Below are 22,584 nucleotides of genomic sequence, written 5' to 3' on the forward strand. Positions count from 1 at the left end.
TTTTTTATCATTAATAACAGAGATCATAGGACAATGGAATAATAGTATCTTTAAAGTACTCTGCGTGAAAGACATATTTGACCAAAGAAAGGCTGAGAATGTTTACTCTCACAATCTAACTCAAAGAACTACCAAAGGAGGATCTCTGTGAGAAAGAAAACTAAACCCAGGAGGAAGGAGGGATGTAGGAAGCACCATTGAGCAAGTAAGTTGGTAAAAATGTGGGTAAATCTATGCATTGACTGTAAAGCAACTAATATGTGTGTGTTGGAAGTAATTTAAAATAGGATCAAACTCAAGTCCTGGACAAGAATAGCATGAAGAGGGTGGGAGGGTTGGAGGTTGACAGATGATTAGAATTAAAGCATGCTATGGTTATTGTATTACTTAGGAGGGTAAAGACTTTATTAAGACAATTGAGTGTTAAATTTTAAGGGTAAGTGCTAAAAATATGTAGAAGATATAAATTCTAAGACTGTACAAGGAAGACCAAGGAAGGATATAACTCACTCACTCAACTCCACTGGAAGAGTAGGAAAAATGAAATGGTTGATACAGAAAAGCATGGTAAACAGAAAGTACATTTTAAAAATTTGTCCCACTGTAGACTGCGAGAGCTTGCATCCTGTCTTCTTTCTGTATCTTCATGTGTATAGAGCAGCACTTCATGCAAAGAAATTGCTCATTAAATTTAGTATTTTTTAAGAAAAATGTCACCTCATTTTAAATCTTTGAAAACTAATTAGGTTCAATATTTACCTATTAATTTGGTAACTGGATGTAATTGATGTCCATATCCTTTGACTTTTTTAAAGTTGGGGTCAATATTTAAATATTTATTTTAGAAGTTTTTTCATATTTTTCACCCTTTCTTTGCCTGTATTCTCTGCTATAAATTTTATCAGTCTGTTGATTGCCTCTTTAGTGATTTTACAGTTTTTAACATATAGTCCTGTCTTTCCATCTTTTTTATTTCTCCCATCACTGTGTAGAAAGTGCTGTTTTTCAAATATTTCACAATTTCGATTACCTTTGAACATGAAGAACTGTTAAGTTCTCTGTTAACAAGGAGAATGTATTTAGGACATGCATGGCGACAGGCTGGTGTTAATATGGCTCAAGAAATAGAGGTTAGTCTGAATTTAAAAGTATGTCAGTCCCTGAACCTGAAAGTATCTCATGCCCGGCCCACTTTTATAAGAATTACAAAATACAAATATTGGAAGCCTTAAAAGGTGATAAATTTTTTTAATATATTGATTTTAGAGAGGAAGGAGGGGGAAGGGAGAGAGAAACATTAATTTGTTATTTCACTTATGCATATATTCATGGGTTGGTATTTGTATCTGCCCTGAGCAAGGCTGGAACCCGCAATCTTTGTGGAGTTTTTGTCTTTCAAATTCAACATACAAGTTATCAGCCTACTGAAAGGCAAAATTAATTAGGAAAGAGGTTCCCATCAAAAGATGAGGTATTCATTTTGTCTATGAGCATTAGTAGAGAAGATTTGGAAAAAACAAAAACTTGTATCAGAAAAACTGAATTCAGAGATGTATAGAAAGTGATATTCAACTTTAGACTTCAGAAATTTGGGGACCAAATTTTGATTAATAGTCACTTGTTATTTTTCTGCTCTTGTGAATAGTGTTAATCTTGGTGAAACCCTCTTTGATTTCAATGGCCTCCAGGACATTTGCCTTGGAAGCTAAGAGCTGTACTATAGCCACTAAGTACATGCAACTACTTAAAATTTTAATTTAAAAAAAATCTTCAATTCGGTTCCTGTTATGTTAGGCTCAAGTGCTCAACAGTTACATGTGGCTATCAGCTACCATATTAAGCAGCACAGATACAGAACATTTGTCTCTCACAGAAAGTTTTGTTGGGCAGCTTTACCTTGTCTCTCAAAATTCCCAGGTAACTTCCAAGCTGCTTTTCCACTACCTCAACTCTATCTCATTTTATTATTTCAGGTACATTCTTGATCTCCTTGCAGCTCCACATTGATCCTTCCGAAAATGGGATTGTTTTTACTCAATTTACTAGTAAATAACATGCAAAGGGAAATGAGGCACTGTTGGGAACTATCCTGCCTGGTTTCAGGAACTGTAGCGTTGCTGACAGCCAAGAGGGCCCCAAGGCTGGAGCTAAGCAAGGAGGCCTTAGGGAAATAGGCCACTGAAGAGTCAAAACCTGCCCCCCCACCCCAGCAAGGGCACAGCCCGTGTCTCTCTCACATCACCCTGCTTGGCCCCGGAGGATGGCTGGTTAGTCAATGACAGGTAAGACCTCTCAATGGCAGGGGCAGCCTAAGACAGGCACAGTCGCATGGGGGCCATCAGGGAAGGACTTGAGGGACATGGAAAAGGGGCAAAAAACCCTCACCCCTCAGCCTTGTCATGGCCGGAGTCTTCATTCTATCTGAAAGAAGCCTCCTTATCTCTTGGCTGCTCTGCTCGGCTGCCTGACTTGTCAGTAAAACAGTATAAAGGCAGGTACAGCCCTGAACTGGATCAGGTGGTTCCCAGGGACAATTAGGCCTGGAAAAGGAATGCATTAAATCCTATGAAACTTACTTTGCTAAGAATGCCCTGGAGTTAATGAGTACTGATATTGGGGACCACTTTGTGAGGCACTGGCAACTGTGGCCTGCAAAAGAATACATTGTATCCCCTGAAGCTTGCTCTGCTTTGCACTGCCCTGATAAGGAAACACCAGATGCTTTACTTCACAGCAAGGAGGTAATTTCTGAGCCCCCCAAACTATGCCTTAATGAGTGAGGATCAGGTACCAACTTGTCTGACAGACCTTGATTTAAGACAAACCTCTGTATTTTTTCAATTTATCACCTATAGCCTTTTGATGTAGATTGATAGGCTTTGTATGCATGCTGTATACCCCTACACATATTGTCCTCAATAAAAAACACTTCTAGGGAAGGGCTCAGGGCATTCTCCACTACAGGGAACTGCCAACCCCTTCTCCTGACAGGCAAATTGTGTCTGGTACAGTTTATTTCCCCATCTATGGTGACCTAGAGCGGCTCTGCAGGACAGAGTGTCTCCCCCAAGGCACCGCATAACTCAAGTCTGAATGCTACCTCATGTTTGGTGACATTCAGCAGACCTGCCTCAACATTCACTAATCTGGCCATTTAGTCCCAAACTGCCATCCCACTAATGATGGACTGAGTGCCACATGCAGACACATTGGTGATCAAGGTCTATTTTCTAGGCCTTATTTTCATCATAGGGTTGCACAGAGGTATCTTGTCCAGTCAGAGCTCCTTACAGCACCTTGAGGGCACTGACCACATGTACTTCTTCAGTATTTTTCGCAAGTGTCATTTTAGATCCTTAGTGATAACTGCTTTTATATAATACTAAATTATACCAACATGGGAACTGAAGCTTTGGCCCAAAACTCTCCCCCAGGGTATTTGAGTATGAACTAAATATTAAATATCTGAAAATGCTTGTCAATGTAGATCCAATACTGCTTATAAAAGGAAGTCAATTTCGAAAGACACATTTAACTATTTCAGTGAAGTGTCATGCTGCTATCAAATGCTTTGTAGCAAAAATATATTAGATAAAACAAATATTGTTAAGTGTAGTGATGAATATAGATGGTCAATGTGCTAGTCTTTCAGCTTTTCTGTATGTTTAAAATTTTTCATAAGTGAAAAAATACATCTCATTTATCTATTCAGTTTGTGAGCATTCAGATTTTTTATTATTATGAATACTACTACCTTGATTAGTCACATACAAATCTTTATGTGAGCTTCAATGGTTTTAAAAATAAGCTTATATCATTAATAATGTCTAAAAAAATGACTTGTGCTCCAGTAATGCTGTTTTTCGAGCCTCAAGTTTAATCAATTTCAATAAAGCCAGAATGACGAGAATTTTCAGGAATTTCTTCTGGTGGCTTTCTGGTGAAGTGAGGGTTAGACAGCATGGTATCTTTTTGTTGTTTCAATGTGCCCCTTAATTCTGCTTTTGCAAACATAGTACAGTACACCTAACAATGTTTTACACATGATTAAAGATTTTTGCAAGGTCTCCTGATGATGAAATGGAGAGGTGCTGCCAGGACTACAGAGAAAAATGTCCAGCAGAATGTGTTCATGAGGTTTTGAATCTAGAGCACGCAATTTCCTAGTATGGGTTATTTTTAAAAATCTGCTTCTAATTATCTTACTACCATTAATCAGTGGCTAACTATTTTCCTGGCAATTTCTGTACTTTCCTTTTATACAGCTCACAGACCCCTGGCACACCAAGGGCACAGCTGAAATTGGTGGTACTATACTGCTCTTGCCAGATAGCACCTGGGCTGTAATCTGCATTGTCTGCCTTCTATGTCTGTTCTTTCTAGCCTACTGCTTCATACCAACCTGCACATGTAACTGCCTCTGTTAAAAGATAATTCTGGAGACTTAAGGAATAAGCAATTTTGTTTGTTTTCATAGAGTGATACCATCACCAGTTGATATGCTACCAAAGTCTTGCACTAATTTCTATGAAGCAAGCTGATTTTTCACCTATGTATACATGCTCATCTACTGAGCATAATACTTAACATTAGAACATATTATATGTCAGATACCAACAGGCTGTTTTTAGTATTTTTTCAAAATTATGAAGTAGATACTTAATAGTATAATAGTATGTGGATAATGGTATTATAACGATAATATTATTATCCACATACTGAGAACACTGATGGGTCTCAAAGAAGTTGCCCAAGGATGAAAACATTACTTACTTCAATTTTTTTTAAAACTGAGGAATAATTGTCATTCCCTTAAATATTAATAATACTGGTGACAAAACCATGTCATTTCAGAAACTGAAAGAATTTATAAAAATAGGAATATTTTATTTTTGCTTTAGCAACTAACACAAAACTATCTTGACCTTTAGAGCCAACATTTTTCCTCAACCTTTTCCTTGGATCAGGAATTCATTTGGAACAAGTACTAAAAAAAGAAAGAAAAAATCCACGTTGTGGGAAAACCCCCCCAGTATATTTTCCATAATAAAAATAAAAGTTAGAATGTTCAGCTATTAACATGTTTTCTCCAACTTATACCAGATTGAGTTACTTCACTTTACTGACTCAGGAGGAGGCAGGCTCCCTCCTTCCAAATTACCCCCGTCTGGTAACATCCGTTGCCAAGCAGCAAGCCAGAGGTTTGGATGGGGCACTACAAAAAAAGGCACTTCAAAGTGTTCAGACCTTCACGTCTGGCCTATGAAGGAAAAACTTAATTTGGGAGTGATAAAGTAAGTCCTGTGGGCTCTCTTACTCCAAAACTACATTCTGCAACAGTGCAAGAAAAAAGGCAAAGTACCCATCTACCTCAAGGCTATTGGATCCGCAATACCTAGCAGTTATCCAGTTGTGACTGTTTTCCATAGGGAGCTTCTTCCGGTCTCCTGTGTCAAGCACAAAGATGCTAAGGCTCTTGCGTGGTCAGTAACACTACTACCATCCTATCTTCGAGAATTTCAGACAATGTACAGGTCTGGTTTAATTCTTCCTTTTGCGTTTAGATAAGATTGTTGTTCCCCATACCAGTTTTATATGTTCTAGTGTAGTTTCATAAAATATAAACACATTGAAAGCAAAGCATAAAATATTAGAAATAAAAAATAACGCAGGGGCCAAAAACCACAGTTTATATGCACATCACCCCACCTCTCCCTTTCCAGAGGAACGCTCAGGAAGCCATAAGCAGCCACTGCAAGGCCTCTTCAAGATTACACGGACATTATGATTTAACAGTCAAGTCTGAAATAGCAACCCAGACCAAAACCAAGCTGGGTGGTTGTATCCAAAAGCCCAAATGTCTTCTGTAATAGATTTTCTGCACATGTTAGTCCCAGATACTGGGGGACAGTGGTGCCATGCTGGGGATGTGGTTCCCTAAGTAGTAATGTTTGGAGATTAATATTGAAAGCTGCGCTTGGTCTGAATATCATCAAGAATCTGCTGTAGTTCCTCATCTTCAAAACGCCCCTCCAGGCTACAAGAAAACCAAAAGAAGAGAGTCTCTTAGCACTTGACAATGTTCCCCACACTTGTTTAATGCATGCCAATATTTGAGCACTAGTTGCCCACCTCTCCATTTACCCCTGAACACTGATACTTTTACCTTTCAACTATATTTTTTGCCTTTCCTTTTAAAAACATTGTGAAGAATTTAAAACATATAAAAGGTACAGAAAATAAGTTAACCTTAACAGTTACCCCTATTTGATTTAGATTTCTTTAATAAACATAACAGGAACAAACCAATGACTATGCATACTTCTCCATCCCAACACCTTCAACTCCCTTCCCCAGAAGTAACATTACCCTAAATTTGGTACTTCATTCCTATACATATTTTTGTACTTACTATATATGTGATAAATATATCTATAAGCAATATGCAGCACTGTTTTTATTTTTTTAAAGATTTTACTTACTTAAATGGAAAGGGAGGGAGAGAGGGAGAGAAAAACTGATGTGTGAGACACACATTGACCAGTTGCCTTTCACATGCCCCCAGCTGGGGACCTGGCCCACTACCCAGGCACGTGCCCTGACTGGGAACTGGACCAGCAACACTTTGGTTTGCAGGCTGGTGCTCAATCTGCTGAGCCACACCAGCAAGGGCTGTTTTTAAACTTTTTAAGAAATGGCATCATACTGTATCTTTCTGCAGTTTTTTTTTGCTGAAAACTCACTCTGGCCTTTGTTGACATTATTCCATGCTGTTTCAGTTCATTAATTTCTTCATTGCTATATAATAAATACTGTATGAGCATAAATGATTTATGTGTCCAGTCTCTTTTTGACCGAAAGATTGTTGTCATGTTTTTGCTATCATTAACAATGCAGCAATGGACACTGGAGTATATGTCTCCTTTTCAAGTACATGAGTGGGCCCTGGTTGGTGTGGCTTAGTGGATTGAGCACCAGCCTGTGAACTGAAAGGTCACTACATCAATTCCCAGTCAGGGCATTTGCCTGCGTTACAGGCCAGGTCCCCAGTGGGGGCATGTGAGAGGTAGCCAACTGATGTTTCTCCTGAGCATTGGTGTTTCTCTCCCTCTCTTTGAAAATATAAATAAAATTTTTAAGACAAGACTGGCTCTTAGAGCATGTATCCAGGAGGAGATTTTTGGGTCATTGGGTACATTTATCTTTTACTTTATTAGATGTAGCCAAATTGCTCTCCAAAATGTACTAATTTCCACCCCTACCATCCGTGTAGGAGAGTTTCAGCTGTTCCACATTTTTGGTAACAGGTGGTATGCTACAAAATCATTCTCATGTTGGTAAAAAAGTCCCTCTCATTCAATGTTTTATCTATCCAGATTTTAAATGCACACACCTTTTTAGACACAGTAATTTTATTAGTATGAATATATGCAATACACATAGAACTTATAACCCATACTAACCTTGGGATCAGGGCCTTGGACTCCTCAGCAGTCTCTGGACAAAGGTTGGCCAAACAGGCCAACTCAAACTTATGAAGCTTCTTCTGAAGCAACAAGCTGATCATTAGGAAGACAAGCAAAACAAAACAAAACAAAAAAATGAAAGAAACATGAATAGGAAAAGTGAGATCAAATGCAAATGCGTCCTCAGACTCACTACCTGCGAGCTTCAACACCAGGGAAACAGCTTGAAAGGCACCAGAGACACAGGGAGGAACTGAAATATCTGGCATAAAGGTGAGAACAGGGGGACAGCTTTCTCCCAGACAAAAGTGCTGGTAGAGGCTACTGTTTCTTTGATGAACCCTCCCCCGACAGAGCTTGCAGGCAGGTGCTTTATATGAGATTCTCTCCTTTAAATTTATTTTAAAAATAAATAAGTAAAGGCATAATTTACTTTGTACAAATAAATGTGTAAACTGTACCTTATTTTAAATGCCAAACTGTATAAAAGAACAATGTCAATGCAAATCAGTCCTGGCTGGTGTGGCTCAGTGGATTAAGTGCAGGTCTGTGAACCGAAAGGTTGCCCATTCAATTCCCAGTCAGGGCACATGCCTGGATTACAGGCCAGGTCCCCAGTTAGGGGCATGCGATCGATGTTTCTTTCCCTCTCCCTCTTCTCCCTCACTTCCTCTCTCTCTAAAAATAAATAAATCAAAAATCTTAAAATGCAAATCGTTTCTTGGATTTACATCCCTCTACCTCTTAAAACAGCCCTCATCAATGGTAAATGTGGTTTCAGGGAAAACTTCATCTATTCAGAAACAAAATATGTACCATATTTATCACTCTATTATAAGCATATATGTTAATATACAAAAATATAGAAAATGAAGGCAAAAAAAAAAGAAAGCTACCTATATTACCACCTAAACAAAATCAGCATACCATCTTAGTCTATCATTCTAAACATTTTTCTATGTTGTAGAATATAAACTCACATTCTGTTTTGTAATTCTTTGTCACTTAATCAATTTTGTAAAGAAAATAAGGTAATCTTAGTTACATGGGAAGAGGTTCAGAATGTTGTAAATTGAGCACACGCTCATTTACAAACAATACTAAAACGTATCAATAAGGTGAAAAGAACCTGAAATCCCACAGAAATAACCTGTATTAATATTTTTTACGGAGATCCCCTACCATTCCTTTATTTACATATTTTTAAAACAAATGGAATCATAACAAATGTTATTCTAAAACTGGCCATTTTTCACTCAGCAACAGAGTAACTGTTTTCCACTTTAGTACAAAAATAACTACCTTGAACACCACATTCTACTGAAGTTGTGCCATAATTTATACATCAAAAATTTCCTGTTGTTGAAAATTTCAGTTGTTTCCAATGTTTTTTGAACATCACTCCTAACACATACTTCTTAGTCCATTTGAGTACTATGTGTTTTAAAAATAAATTCCTGGAAGTAGAATTATTCAAAGGATATATATGATTGTCTGGAAAGCTTCTGACAGTGTCCTAAAAGAGCTTTACCAGTATACACTTCTATCGTCAGTAAATGACAGTGCCCGTTTCCCCTTGTTACATTAAGTTTCTCATTTTTTTAAATCTTTTAAAATCTACTTAGCTGTTTTACAATTTCTTTGATTTTCTTGAAGATGACCATTATTTCATGTGAATCAGACAGAAATCTGAAGTTCTGATATAAATCATGCCATTAGAGACTAAGTCCGCTCTTACAAAGTGGGTATCACGTAAGGATATCAGCCCTTTCCCATTTTGTTCATCTCATATTTTACGTATTACCCATTACACATTTCCTTTTATTTGTAAAAGGAAAATTTAAAGATATTTATGCAAATTCATTTACTTATTCAACTAATTATTTAGTACCTACAATGAGACTGACACAATGATGAACATGACCAAGTCCATGCCTTCACAAAAGCTTACATTCAACTGGGGAGCCAATTGTTTCCCCAGTTTTGAAGACTTGCTAACCAGCCCTGACCGGTGTGGCTCAATTTGTTGGAGTGTCATGCCACAAAGAGGGAGGTTGTCAGTTCAATTCCTGGACAGAGTACATACCTGGGTTGCAATTCAGTCCCCAGATGGGGCATGGTTGAGAGGCAACCAACTGATGTTCCTCACATCAATGTTTTTCTCCGTTTCTCCCACCCTTTCCCTCTCTCTATAAACAAAGTAATATATTTTAAAAAGAAAAAGGAGTCTTGCTAATTACAGCCAATATAACATATACATCCACCCATATTATCACATAGCAGTTTTATGCATAATTTACTTTTAAATCCTTAATTTCTTAGGATTTTGGTGAAATATAGAATTCAAAGTTTGTGGTAAAAAATTTCCTCACGAATTTACAATACCATCTTTACCATAATTAGACTCATATAAAATATATTTGTATTTGATGTTTCTGAATTTTCTGTATTTGATCTGTGTATTCTCATGCCAAAATGTCACTATTTATATACATATTTTATTATGCTATTACAGTTATCCTATTTTTTCTCCCCTTATATTTTCTCCATTATTATTCCCCTACCCCTGGCACCCCATATCCCACCAGCATTCCCCCAATCACCCTTAGTTCATGTCCATGGGTCATACATATTAAGTTCTTTGGCTTCTCTGTTTCCTATACTATTCTTAACCTCCCCCTGCTTATTTTGTACTTAGTATTTATGCTTCTTATTCCCTGTACCTTTTCTCCCATTCATCCCCTCCCTCTCCCTTCTGATCTCCATTTCTGTGATTCTGTTCCTGTTCTACTTGTTTGCTTTTTTTTTTTTAGGTTCAGTTGTTGATAGTTGTGAGTTTGTTACCATTTTCCTGCTCATAGTTTCTGATCTTCATCTTTTTCTTAGGTAAGTCCCTTTAACATTTCATATAATACATGCTTGGTGATGACCTTCTTTAACTTGACCTTATCTGGGAAACACTGTAGCTGTCCTTCCATTCTAAACGATAGCTTTGCTGGAAGTCATCTTGGATGTAGGTCCTTGCTTTTCATGACTTTGAATATTTCCTTCCAGCAACTTCCTGACTGCAAGGCTTCTTTTGAGAAATCAGCTGATAGTCCATGGGAACTACTTCGTAGGTAACTGTCTCCTTTTGCTGCTTTTAAGATTCTCTCCTTATCTTTAATCATGGGTAATGTAATTATGATGTGCCTTGGTGTGTGCTTCCTTGGGTCCAACTTCTTTGGGACTCTCTGAGATTCCTGGATCTCCTCAATGTCTATTTCCTTCACCAGATTGAAGAAGTTCTCCTTCATTATCTTTCAAATAACTTTTCAGTTCCTTGCTCTTCCTCTTCTCCTTCTGGCACCCCAGTGACTCGGATGTTGGAACATTTAAAGTTGTTCCAGAAGTTCCTAAGCCTCTTCTCGTTTTTTTTTTGAATTCTTGTTTCTTCATTCTGTTGATTGAAATGTTTGTCTCTTCCTTCTGCTCCAAATCGTTGATATGAGTCCCGGTTTCCTTTGCTTTACTGTGAGTTCCCTGTACATTTTTCTCTATTTCACTTTCCATAGCCTTCATTTTTTCTTCCATTTTGTGACCATACTCTACCACTTCTGTAAGCATCCTGATTACCAATGTTTTGAACTGTGCACCTGCTAGGTTGGCTATTTCTTCATTGCTTAGTTTCATTTTTGGAGCTTTGATCTGTTCTTTCATTTGGGCCATATCTCTTTGTCTCAGTGTGCCTGTTACATTGGAAGGGGTGGAGCCTTAGGTATTTGCCAGGATGGGCCAACCTAGGTCACTGAGTTTTGTTGCTGTATGTGGGGGAGGGGTCTGAGAGGGAACAATGCTACTTGCTTTGCTCTTGGCCAGCTCTCTGTCACTTCCACCATTACCCACAAGCAAATCGGGCCCTTCTAGTGCTGATTCCTGGGCGGGTGGGTTTGTGTACATTGTAGGACCCTGTGGGTCTCTCCAACGAACTCTCCTGTGAGGCTGGGAATTTCTCCTGCAGCCGCAACCCCCACAAATTTTTGTAGCCAGAGGTTTTGAGGATTTCTTTTCCTGCACTGGTACCTTGGGTTGTGCAGTCTGTCTCACTCCCCAGCTGTTCCTCCCAGTTTATCCAACCACAAATGTAGAACCACCCAGACTGCCAGCCACCGCCTTGCCTTCCTGGTCCTCCAGCTGCCAACTTGCTGCGTGTCCTCTCCGCCCTAACTGCCCATCTCCACCCCTCCTACCAGTCTGGATAAATGTTTTTTTTTTATTCCTTGGTTATCAGACTTCCATACAGTTCAATTTTCTTGCAGTTCTGGTTATATTTTGTTTTGAAATTTGTTGTTGCCCTCCTTTTGGTGGTGTGAGGAGGCAAAGTGTATCTGCTTATGCCTCCATCTTGGACAGAAGTCCCACTATTTTAATTACTGACACTTTTGAATGTATTTTAACATCTTATAGGGCAAATTCCCCTTCATTTTTCTTTTAAAAAACTTTTGATAATCTTTACGAATTTTCAGTGCCCCTCCCAATTCCCTCGAGGACTTAGAATGGTAAATGTATACATTAATTTGTGGTGAACTGACATTTTTACAGTAATAAGACCTTTCATTCATGAATGTGTAAGTGTACCTTCATTCATTCAAGTAGTCTTCTAGGCTTAAGTTTGTAGTTTTGTATGGAAGCTCCCTGCACAGTTCCTTCCAATCTTTTCTTCCTGCATACATACACATTTGTCGGAACAGACTATACTATACTTCATATACGGTTTTATCACCTTCATTTCTTTGCACACTCTATGTGAGTTGTTTTTCTTTTAATGGTTTGTTTCTTCCATTACCATTTATCCCCTTTACACCCTCTTCCACCTCCACACACCCATGAACATCTTTCAACTTCATTTTTAAGTATATTTTATTGATTATGCTATTACAGTTGTCCCATTATTTCCCCTTTTGCCCCCCTCCTCCCAGTACCCCCGCTCCCTCCAGCAGTCTCCCCTCCACCTGCCTCCCCAGCTCATGTCCATGGGTCATACATATGAGTTCTTTGGCTTTTCCACTTTCCATACTATTCTCAACGCCCCCCCTCCCATCTGTTCTGTACCTACCAGCCATGTTTCTTATTCCCTGTACCTTTTACCCCATTCTCTCCCATTCCCCTACCCACTAACAAAGCTCCATGTGATCTTCATCTCTAGACCCAACTCCTGTTCTAGCTGCTTACCTAGTTTGTTTTTGTTTTAGATTCCGTTGTTGATAGTTGTGAGCTTGTTGTCATTTTACTCTTCAGAATTCTAACCTTTTTCTTAGGTATGTCTCTTCAACATTTCCTACAACAAGGGCTTGGTGATGATGAATTCCTTTAATTTTACATTGTCTGGGAAGGACTTTATCTGCCCTTCCATTCTAAATGATAGCTTTGCTGGATAGAGGGATCTTGGATGTATGTAGGTCCTTGTTTTTCTTCTCTTTGAATACTTCTTGCCTCCAAGGTTTCTTTTGAGAAACCAGCTGATAGTCTTATGGGAACTCCTTTATAGGCAACTTTCTCCTTTTGTCTTGCAGCTTTTAAGAGTCTCTCTTTATCTTTAGCCTCTGGCATTTTAATTATGATGTGTCTTGGTGTGACCTTCTTTGGGTTCAACTTGTTTGGGACTCTCTGAGCTTCCTGGATTTGTATGTCTATTTCTTTTGCCAAAGTAGGGAAATTTTCTTTCATTATTATTTCAAGTAAGTTTTCGATTTCTTGCTCTTCCTCTTCTCCTTCTGGTACCCCTATTATTTGGATACTGGTTAATTTAAAGTTGTCCCAGAGGTCCCTAAGAATACAAATACATTTTTTTGTATTCTTGTTTCTTCTTTATGTTCTGGTTGACTGTTTATTTCTTCCTTTTTCTTCCAAATCGTTAATTTGTCTTCCCATCTTCCTTCCCTTGACTGTTAGTTCCCTGTATATTTTTCTTCATTTCACTTTGGATAGCCTTCACTTCTTTCTTTATTTGGTGGCTGAATTCAATAATTTCTCTGAGCATCCTGGTCACCAGTGCCTTGAACTCTGCATCTGATAGGTGCAGAGTTTCACTTAGTTCTTTTTCTGGAGTTTTGATCCATTTCTTCATTTGGTCCTTATCTCCCCGTCTCTTCATTATGGCAGCTTCCTTGTGTTTCTGTGTATTACGTAGAGCTGCTTTGATTCCCATGACTGATGAGCCTGTTACACTGTAAGGGGGGAAGGCCTTAGGTATTGCCAGGATGGGGTAGCTCACTTCATTGTTTTGTGGTGCTGTAAGTGGGGGAGGGGTCAGAGAGGGTACAATGCTGCTTGCTCCCTCTTGACCCATTTCTAGTCACTTCCCCCACCTCCCTTAAGTGTCTGGCACCCTTCTAGTTGCTGTCCTGGTGCTGATATCCAGAGTAGGTGGGTTTGCAGATGTTCTAGGGCCCTGGGGGTCCTTTAAATGGACTCTCCTGGGACACGAGAAGTTTCTTTGGCTTTGCCAACTCCCACAGGTTTATAGCCAGAGGTTATGAGGCTTTATTCTCCCATTGCTGGAACCTGGGCTGCACAGTCAGGCCTGGGGCTCGGTTTGTTTGCTGCCCAGTTAACCCTCCCGGTTTTTATCTGCTGCATGTTAATGTGGGACTGCCTGGTCCTTGGGCGCCGCCCCTGCCCACCACCCTGCCATGACTTGGCTGTGCCAGGTGACGTTCTCTCCCTCTGGAAGAATATTTCTTCTTTAAATCCTTGGTTGTTGGACTTCCATACAGTTCAATTTTCTAACAGTTCTGGTTGTTTTTTGTTTTTAGATTGGTTGTTATCCTTCCTATGGTTGTGCAAGGAGGTGAAGTGAGTCTAGTATGCCTCCATCTTGGCCAAAAGTTCTCAATTTCATTTTCTATCATATGTTTTAATGACAGCATATTAGTGCATCAGATGGATTTACCACAATGGATTTAATAGTTGTTGAATGTTTAGGGTTTTTTTTTTTTTCTTTTAACCTTTGGCTATTATAAACAGTTCTCTGAAGACTGTCTATGATATACACCTTTTGTCCATCTCCTTTTCCTTAGGACAGTACTTCTCAAACATTTTCACCATAGTAGGGCAAACAAGTACTTCTAGGCGACCTGGTGACAAAGGCTCAAATGACTTTCTGCAACTGCGAGGCTTTATGTCTCATGATTTAATTCAAGAAGTCAGATGTATTTTTTGTTTTAATCCACAATGTGCTGGTATATGTTTGCTTTAATGTAGAAACATTTTAAATCAACTACCATCCAGTAAAACTGATACTTAAGGAAGATATGCTCCTCTTCCTGTGGCCTCCAGTACGCCCCAGCACATCACTGTTTCCCAGGGCACATCCAACCCAATTTGAGAAGCATTGTCTTAGGAAAAAGTGCTAAAAGCTGACTACTTTTTTTTATTTTGAAAGGTGAAGTGAAGATCCAGAAAAAAATGCCTGTCATTTATATTTATTAACTTACAAATCTTGAAGACATTTCAGATGAATAATAAATAAGTCCACTTCATTCAAAAACAACCCACAAAACAATGCTATGTTTTTTTTATTTTTACAGGCATATATATGAATGCAAGGAAAAAAGATCTGAGGGGCTAATAACAAACTGTAAATACTTTGCAGGGAGATGACTGGGATTTGGGGTATGAGAAGTGGCCAAAGAGGAATTTGGCCTTACAAGCAATTTTTAAATTTTTGACAAAGAAATTATTTTACATACATTAATCCTACAGATTATACAGATTATATACGGCAGGAAGGAGGAGGGTAACAAATAGCATTCTACCTGCAGATGTCCACTAATCTACATTAATAAAAAAACTTTCTTGCCCTGACTGGTGTGGTTCAGTTGGTTGGATATCACACCACAAAGTGAAAAGTTCCCAGGTTGATTCCCGGTCAAGGCACATGCCTGGGTTGCAGGTTCAGTCCACAGGTTGGGGTGCAAGTAAGAGGCTACTTATCAATGTTTCTCTCCCTCTTTCCCCCTTCCTTCCCATATCTCTAAAAAAAATACAAAACAGACAAAAAAAAAAACCAACCCCTTTCTTTTGGCACTTACCTACGGACACTGGCAATGGTCTCTCTGTTTTTGAAACGACTGAAACGAGCTGTGTAGTTCAGAGTTTTCATGAAGACTTCAGAAAGTTCCTGTTCATCTTCTGCACTCTCATTCTGTTGCTTTCGATGCTCCAGAAGCATATGAACTTCTGAATTTAGAAGTGTCTCAGCTGTTTCAAACTCTACTTGTGAGAAGCACAAATGTCAGCTGAAAACACTCCTTCAGAAGTCAGTTTCTAAAGGTTGATTTTTGCATTTGAGACTAATAGCAAGTCTCTGTCTCTGCAGAAATCCAGATACGTCATATCTAACAACTCTATACCACAAGGCACGGTGGAGTTCATGAGATACTACAAGGCTCATTTGGGCTAAAGTTTCTGATATCAAAGAACCTAGATATGCTATTAAATGACACATCATTGCCCTGACCTGTGTGGCTCAGGTGGTTGGACGTCATCCTGCAAAGCAAAAGATTGCCAATTCAATCCCTGGTCAGGGCACATATGAAGAGCAACTGATGGATGTGTCTCTCTCTTTCTACCTCCCTCCCCCTCTCTGTATAAATAAATAAATGTATTTAAAAAAAGACAAGTTATACTAATTAGGCCAGTTATTAGTTTCAAAATGGGGCATAACCAACAATTATTTCTCTCCAGCTTGCATAAGCTCATAATCTATTTCTATTTCATAATACTAATACTATACTCTCAATTTTTTTACTTTTAAATACTTGAGCATAGTTGGTATGCAATATCGTATTATGTTATATTAGTTTTAGGTGTACATTACAGTGATTTGACATTTTTATACCTTACAGTGTGATCACCTTACTAATGCTAGTAGCCATCTGTGACTGTGCAAACTTATCATAATATTGTTGACTATATTCCCCATCCCCTTTTCACCCATCCCTCACCCGTCTCCCCTGTGGCAACCATCCCTCTGGTCTCTGTTTCTGTAAGTCTGGTTTTGTTTTGTTTTGTTTGTTCATTTGTTGTTTTAGATTTCACTGTATAAGTGAAATTATACAGTATGTGTCTCTCTCACTTATTTCACTTAGCATAATACCCTCTAGGTCTATCATGTTGCAAATGGCAAGACTTCATTATTTTTTTATGGCTGAGTAATATTCCATTTATATATGTATCACTTCTTCCTTATCCATTTATCTATTGATGGATACCTAGGTTTCTTCCATAGCTTGGCTGATGTAAATAAAGCTGCAATGAACACAGGGGTGCATATATCTTTTCAAATTAGTGTTTTTAACCCTGGCTGGAGTTGCTGAGTGGGTTGAGCGCTGGCCTGGTAAACCAAAGAGCAGCCAGTTCGATTCCCAGTCAGGGTACATGCCTGGGTTGCAGGCCAGGACCCCAGTAGGATGCATGCAAGAGGCAACCACACATTGACGTTTCCCTCCATTTCTTTCTCCCTCCCTTTCTCTGGAAATAAATAAATAAAATATTAAAAGAAAAACAAATTAGTGTTTTTGCTTTCTTTGGGTAAATGCCCAGAAGTGGAATTGCTGGATCTATTTTTAGTTTTTTGAGGAACCTCCATACTGTTTTCCATAGTGGCTGTACCAATTTGCAATTCCATCAACAGTGCATGAGGATTCCCTTTTTTCCACATCCTTGTCAACACTGGTTATTTGTTGATTTATTGAGGATAGCCATATGACAAGTGAGAGGTGATATTTCATTGTGGTCTTGATTTGTATTTCCCTGATGATTAGTGATGCTGATCATCTTTTCATGTTTGTTGGCCATCTGTATGTCTTTGAAGAAATGTCTTTCTCCCCATTTTTTTAAGTATATGCACTGCATAAGCGTGCACTGTCTGCTCATTTTTTGATAGGATCACTTTTTTGTTATTGAGTTGTATGTGTTCCCTGTATGTTTTAGCTATCAACCCTTTATCAGATATATCATTTGTGAATAAACTCTCATATTAAGAATTACTGTATTTTGCTGTGTATATTGCGCACTTTTTACCCAATTTTTTGAGGGAAAAATAAGGATACACATTATACCTTGGTATGATTACAAACCATGGGTATGATAATCCTGTGTATAATGCACACAAAGATGTGCATGCACATTATGCACAGCAAAAAAAGGTAATATGTTATGTAGGGCCAAATGTTTGGAAGCACACATTAATAACATGCCCCAAATTCTATTTTTTGTACCTGCACAAATCAATTGGCTCAGGTTACCACCTATTATATAACAGGAATTGAGCTTGTAGCTAAATGCCCATTTCCTCTGGATTTCATAATCAAAGGCAGTCTGTCAACTAAACCTAACTTAAATATATACCATGATGCAAACTTCTTGCCCTTGATACTCATTTAAAATAATTCTCTTGACCAGTAAGCAATATAAGCAATCTATATGAGCAATCTTTAAAAACTAAGTTTAAATGAGAAAAAGAAACCTTTGGCTCCTTTCCATAATACATGGTGACCTTTAGCTGTATTTTCAGGATGACATTGTTAAAATGCTATTATCTCCTTTGGAAGATCATTCTCTCTCTCACATTAGGAGCATATGTTCCTAATACTTATTACAAAGTGTAAAAGCTGGTTTTTTATCTGCTTTTCCCTTATCAGTGAATTCCCCTAGAGTAGAAACCATCTATAAACATGAGTTCATGTTTATAATGCCACACTGATGAAGAGGAAGTGGTTGTGAGAAAAATCCAAAGTTACTTGCAATTTGGTATTTACATGTGACACAGGTATGTTTACTTTTGGGGAAATTGGTACATTCACTATTGGGGAAATCACGAACACTTCTGTCAGATTAATGCCTTCCATTTCTTGGGCCTGGTGACAGGAACTTTACTTTCACAACAGAGAGAGAAAGAGAGAGAGAGAGAGAGAAAGAGAGAGAGAGAGAGAGATGCACGTGCATGCACGCACATGTTTGGGAGGGAGGGTCAAGAAGAAACTATTTTTATTTGAAAGGTTCTCAGTGCTACTGAATAGGCACCCTAAAGCTATTTTCTACCTGAGGGCAGCATAATTTGAAGAAGAGGAACCTCAGAGTTAATTATTTCCTCAGAAGAAATAATTTCCTCAGAGCAATGAGTGGAGAACACATTAAATATCAGGAAGTATGACCACAAATCTCTCTGAAGTGAGAGTAACAAGTGACATAAGGGGGGAAAAAGACAATAGCAGCTGAACAGGGTTAGTATCAGTCTGAGGCTGCAGCATTAATGCAGTCTTAGAAAATGAAAATTAAAAGGCTAAACAAGAGTTACTGCTAATCACCTCCAAGTTTATTACAGCTGTTGATGTTTTGAAGGCTTCTGGAAAATTGCCCAAAGTTATAGATGCCTCCCTTTATGCACTAAGCAAATTTACCTGTGAAATGTAATGGATGGGACTCAGGACACCGGGAGACTAATCAATCACCTGTCTCTGCTCCTCACTAAGGGCAATGCCCAAGTACTATTTATACTTCACCCTCTCTCTTTTCAACTAATGAAAGGTCAAGGCAGTCAAAGTGTGACTTGGAGGACCTAGGAGAGGGATGCCTGAGACGTACCAAAGAGGCATTTCTAGAATTTGAAATCAATAAATGGGGAGAGAAGAGGTGGTTCAAACACATTTTTATAACTATGGAAAGTTAGGGCCAAGACCTCTACCCATAGCTAACCACAACAAACCATTTTTTGGTGAAATCTCTCACACTCAAACACACACTATACACAATTTATTTGGAGAACAAAAGGAACAAGATCAGGGGATTAGCTCTCTCTGCAGATACTTTAAGAGCAATAGCCATAATTTGCTAATCCCTGTTCCTCTAAGAAGGAAAATAATTCCTTGGCCAGTACCTCATCTGGGAATTTCCTTCAGGATCCTTCGTTGCAACCATTAGTGTTTTATGATAAGGGTGGCAATTTCAAATGGTTTTCTTATACTGTACATTTTTCTCTCTAGTACAAAAATACGGGATTTCTTTAGTTGAAGGAGGGAATGATTGGGATTATAATGCTTTTTAGAAAAAATGGCTTACTTTCTAATTTCTTCAGTCAAGTTGCTATTAGTTGTATCACATGGATAAAAGACAAATTTTATTTGTGGGCAATTATGTTTGAGAAAACTACCACTAAAAATACTCAGTAGCTTTCAATCGTCTCCATTCTTCAGTCCTACAATTAATTTCACATATTTGCTCACTTTTCATCCTATAGCAAAGGCTTTTCTTATATTTTAAGTACTTAGTATTGTTTCAATAGATCTACATATATTCTAAAATACATAACACTTTATATGCCTATATTAGCTGAGAAGTTAAAGATAACAGATTGATAGAAACTAAGATCTAATTATATACCATTCAGTCCAATTTTCATGTGTACCAGGTGCTACCTGATTTTACCAAACAAGTATTTTCAGAGTGTTAGGGGAAAAAAAATTAAGTAAAAAGTACCTGGACAAAAGTCCAAATACAAAAAATTGGCTTAAATTATCATGAATTAAGGAAACCATCTCCTTCTTGGTTATTACACTTTTAAAAAGAAACAAATGTATATTGTCATTATGCAGAAAAACAAAAACAAACTGTGAAGCTATCCTGTGGAAATAATTGCACGTGAGTCAATGAAATAAAAAACTGTAAGCAACCTAACAACAGATGAATAGTATTACATTACAACCATTAAGTACTATCTAACCCTTTAAAAGAATAGGACAGTTCTATACAATATACCATCCAAATTTTTTAAAAGCTTTATGATTTCTATAGCATAATCCTATTTTGCAAGGAAAAAAGTGTATGTACATATTTATGAATAAGCATAACATTAATTCGGAAGAACAAGTACTAACCTGCTTACAATAGTTTCCTCTGGAAGAAAGGGTGTGGAATTTCAGTCCCCCTCCCCCAAGATTTTATTTATTTTCTTTTAGAGAGAGGGGAAGGGAAGGAGACAGAGAGGGAGAGAAACATCAGTGCGTGAGAGGTACATCCATCGGTTGCCTCTCACACGCCCCCAGATGGAATCCTGGCCAACAACCCAGGCATGTACGCTGGCTGTAAATCCAACCAGCAACTTTTCGGTTCGCAGGCCGGCACTCAGTCCACTGAGCCACACCAGCCAGGGCAGGGAGTTTCACTTTTTATTGTGAAAAATTATATAACAGTATTTCAAACAGGAGGGGATTGTTAAGGTTTATCCCATTTACTTTGTTTTTCAGTACCTACAAGTTATAGATTAAAATCTTAAGCTTTCTCTTTATTTTTGGTTTCTAAATTTCAAAGGGCATCACACTGCACAGAGGAAGTTCCCTGACAGCAAATGTGCTTCACAAGCTACTACTGACAAAGATTCCTTGACCAAACCAGCCAGAGTCCTCTGGGTCTCTTCTCGACTAGGCCTCAACTTTGGCCCACAAAGTCCTGAATAAAACACTAACATGATTTCTAACAATTCATGGCTGCATCCCAAGGATGACCCTACCTCCTCCAAAGAGCTTGCCTGTGAAAATGAAGAGCTTCCAAAATAATTCACTGTTTGTTCCAGCCAACAGGGGGCGGGCTGTGGGAGGGTAGGAAACTAACTCCACAAGCTCCCCGATAACAAACCAAGATGGATTTCAAAGGGACCGACAACCCTTTCCACTTCTTGTAATTTTCATTTCCCCGTCCCGACTAAGCACCCACTCACCGCCCCTCCCTATTCTTTCATTCTGCCTTTAAAATACCCAGGCAGCTCTATACAAATAGAAGTTGAGTTCAATCCACGGTGGACTCTCTTCCCTAATAATGTATTGCTGATTAAAATCTGTCCTGACCACTTTAACAAGTGTCGGCTATGTTTATATCTCACAGGTCTCTCCCGCATTTCGCACTGTATCAGAGAAAATAAACTACTGAAACATGTAGCCAGAGCTGCCCAGGGGCAATGTGGAAAAGCGCCGAGGGACCGAGGCACCTTCCCTCCAGGCACCGTGCCGGGTGCTCGGGCCATCGCAGGACTACAGGCCCCTCCTCGCGCGCCTGCAACCCTTCGGGCCTCGGACTACGCGAGGGGTAGAACGAGGCCTGCGGCGACCACGCCAAACGGCGGGGCAGCCGGGCAGCCGGGCAGCCCCAGGGCCCACCTTTGGGAAAGATGAGCTGTGAAGCATCCTCCTCTACGTCGCCACCACGCAGGTCGCTACCGCCAGCCGCCATCGCCCTGCTGCACGCCGACACCTACACCGCCGGAAAACGACTCGCGGGGGCCGCCTGCCTGGGCCCCGGAAAAGGCGGGACCCTGGGCGGAGCCCAGTGGTGGGGTGGGCGGGGCCAGGAAGGCTGAGGCTCCGGATCGGAGGAAGAGTGGTCGTTCACTTCTCCACTACGACCGGGCAGCGAGTCCTGGGGTTGGTCACTTGGCCTTTCTGAGCTTCAGCTTTCTCACCTGTCAAGTGTGGGTAAGGACTAGATGAAACACGGGAATGCGCTAACTGGCCCAAGGAACCCCCGCCGATGGAAAGCTGGGTAGGTGACTCCGGAAAACATACAATGAAATTTGTTTCAGTGCCTTAAGCATTTAAAAATATTGATTGCTTTGTGGTGGGTTTTTCAAAAAATTTTATGAGTTTATTTAAACCAAAACGGCAACACTCCTGGAAGCAAGACCTCTAAGTGCTCCCTTAGTGGATTTTCTGATACTTCTGAGCATGTGGACGGTGATCTGAAGAAGCTTTTAACATCTCTTGAAACATTTGGCCATAGAAAAGCAAGCAAATGAAAAATGATGTTTTCAACTTCAGAGAAAAGGTTTTACAATAAAGGTCATAACCACAGTGCACGACTTGGCTCAGTAGCAGTGTTTAGGTATCATGTAACCTTTGTAAACAAAAAATGAATTACCAGAGGAGAGAATGTACATTATAATTTTATAATTTTTACAAAATTATTTTGCTTTTAATCTGTATTTCCAGAAGGAATGTATTGGGTATGCTGATAAAAGAACTTCCAGCCTAAGAAAAAGCCTTGTAATACTTTATTTGATCCAAACTGACAGTTGAAGGGAAGGAAG

The 22,584-nt window shown here is 39.1% G+C and overlaps 1 protein-coding gene across 1 annotated transcript; it reads right to left on the minus strand.

Annotated features, from left to right (window-relative positions):
* Window positions 1-779: 779 nt before the first annotated feature.
* On the minus strand, window positions 780-21,798 carry POLR2D (RNA polymerase II subunit D). The gene is made up of 4 exons (XM_054575061.1): window positions 21,659-21,798; window positions 15,539-15,719; window positions 7,464-7,559; window positions 780-6,037 (listed from the first exon to the last, which is right to left on the minus strand). Exons 1-4 carry the CDS (start codon window positions 21,729-21,731, stop codon window positions 5,959-5,961), a joined length of 429 nt encoding a protein of 142 aa, XP_054431036.1. The 5' UTR covers window positions 21,732-21,798; the 3' UTR covers window positions 780-5,958.
* Window positions 21,799-22,584: the final 786 nt, after the last annotated feature.

This window comes from Pteronotus mesoamericanus, unplaced genomic scaffold (assembly GCF_021234165.1).
Source record: "Pteronotus mesoamericanus isolate MK-2021 breed Mesoamerican mustached bat unplaced genomic scaffold, CSHL_Meso_final contig_27, whole genome shotgun sequence".
Lineage (NCBI taxonomy): Eukaryota > Metazoa > Chordata > Mammalia > Chiroptera > Mormoopidae > Pteronotus > Pteronotus mesoamericanus.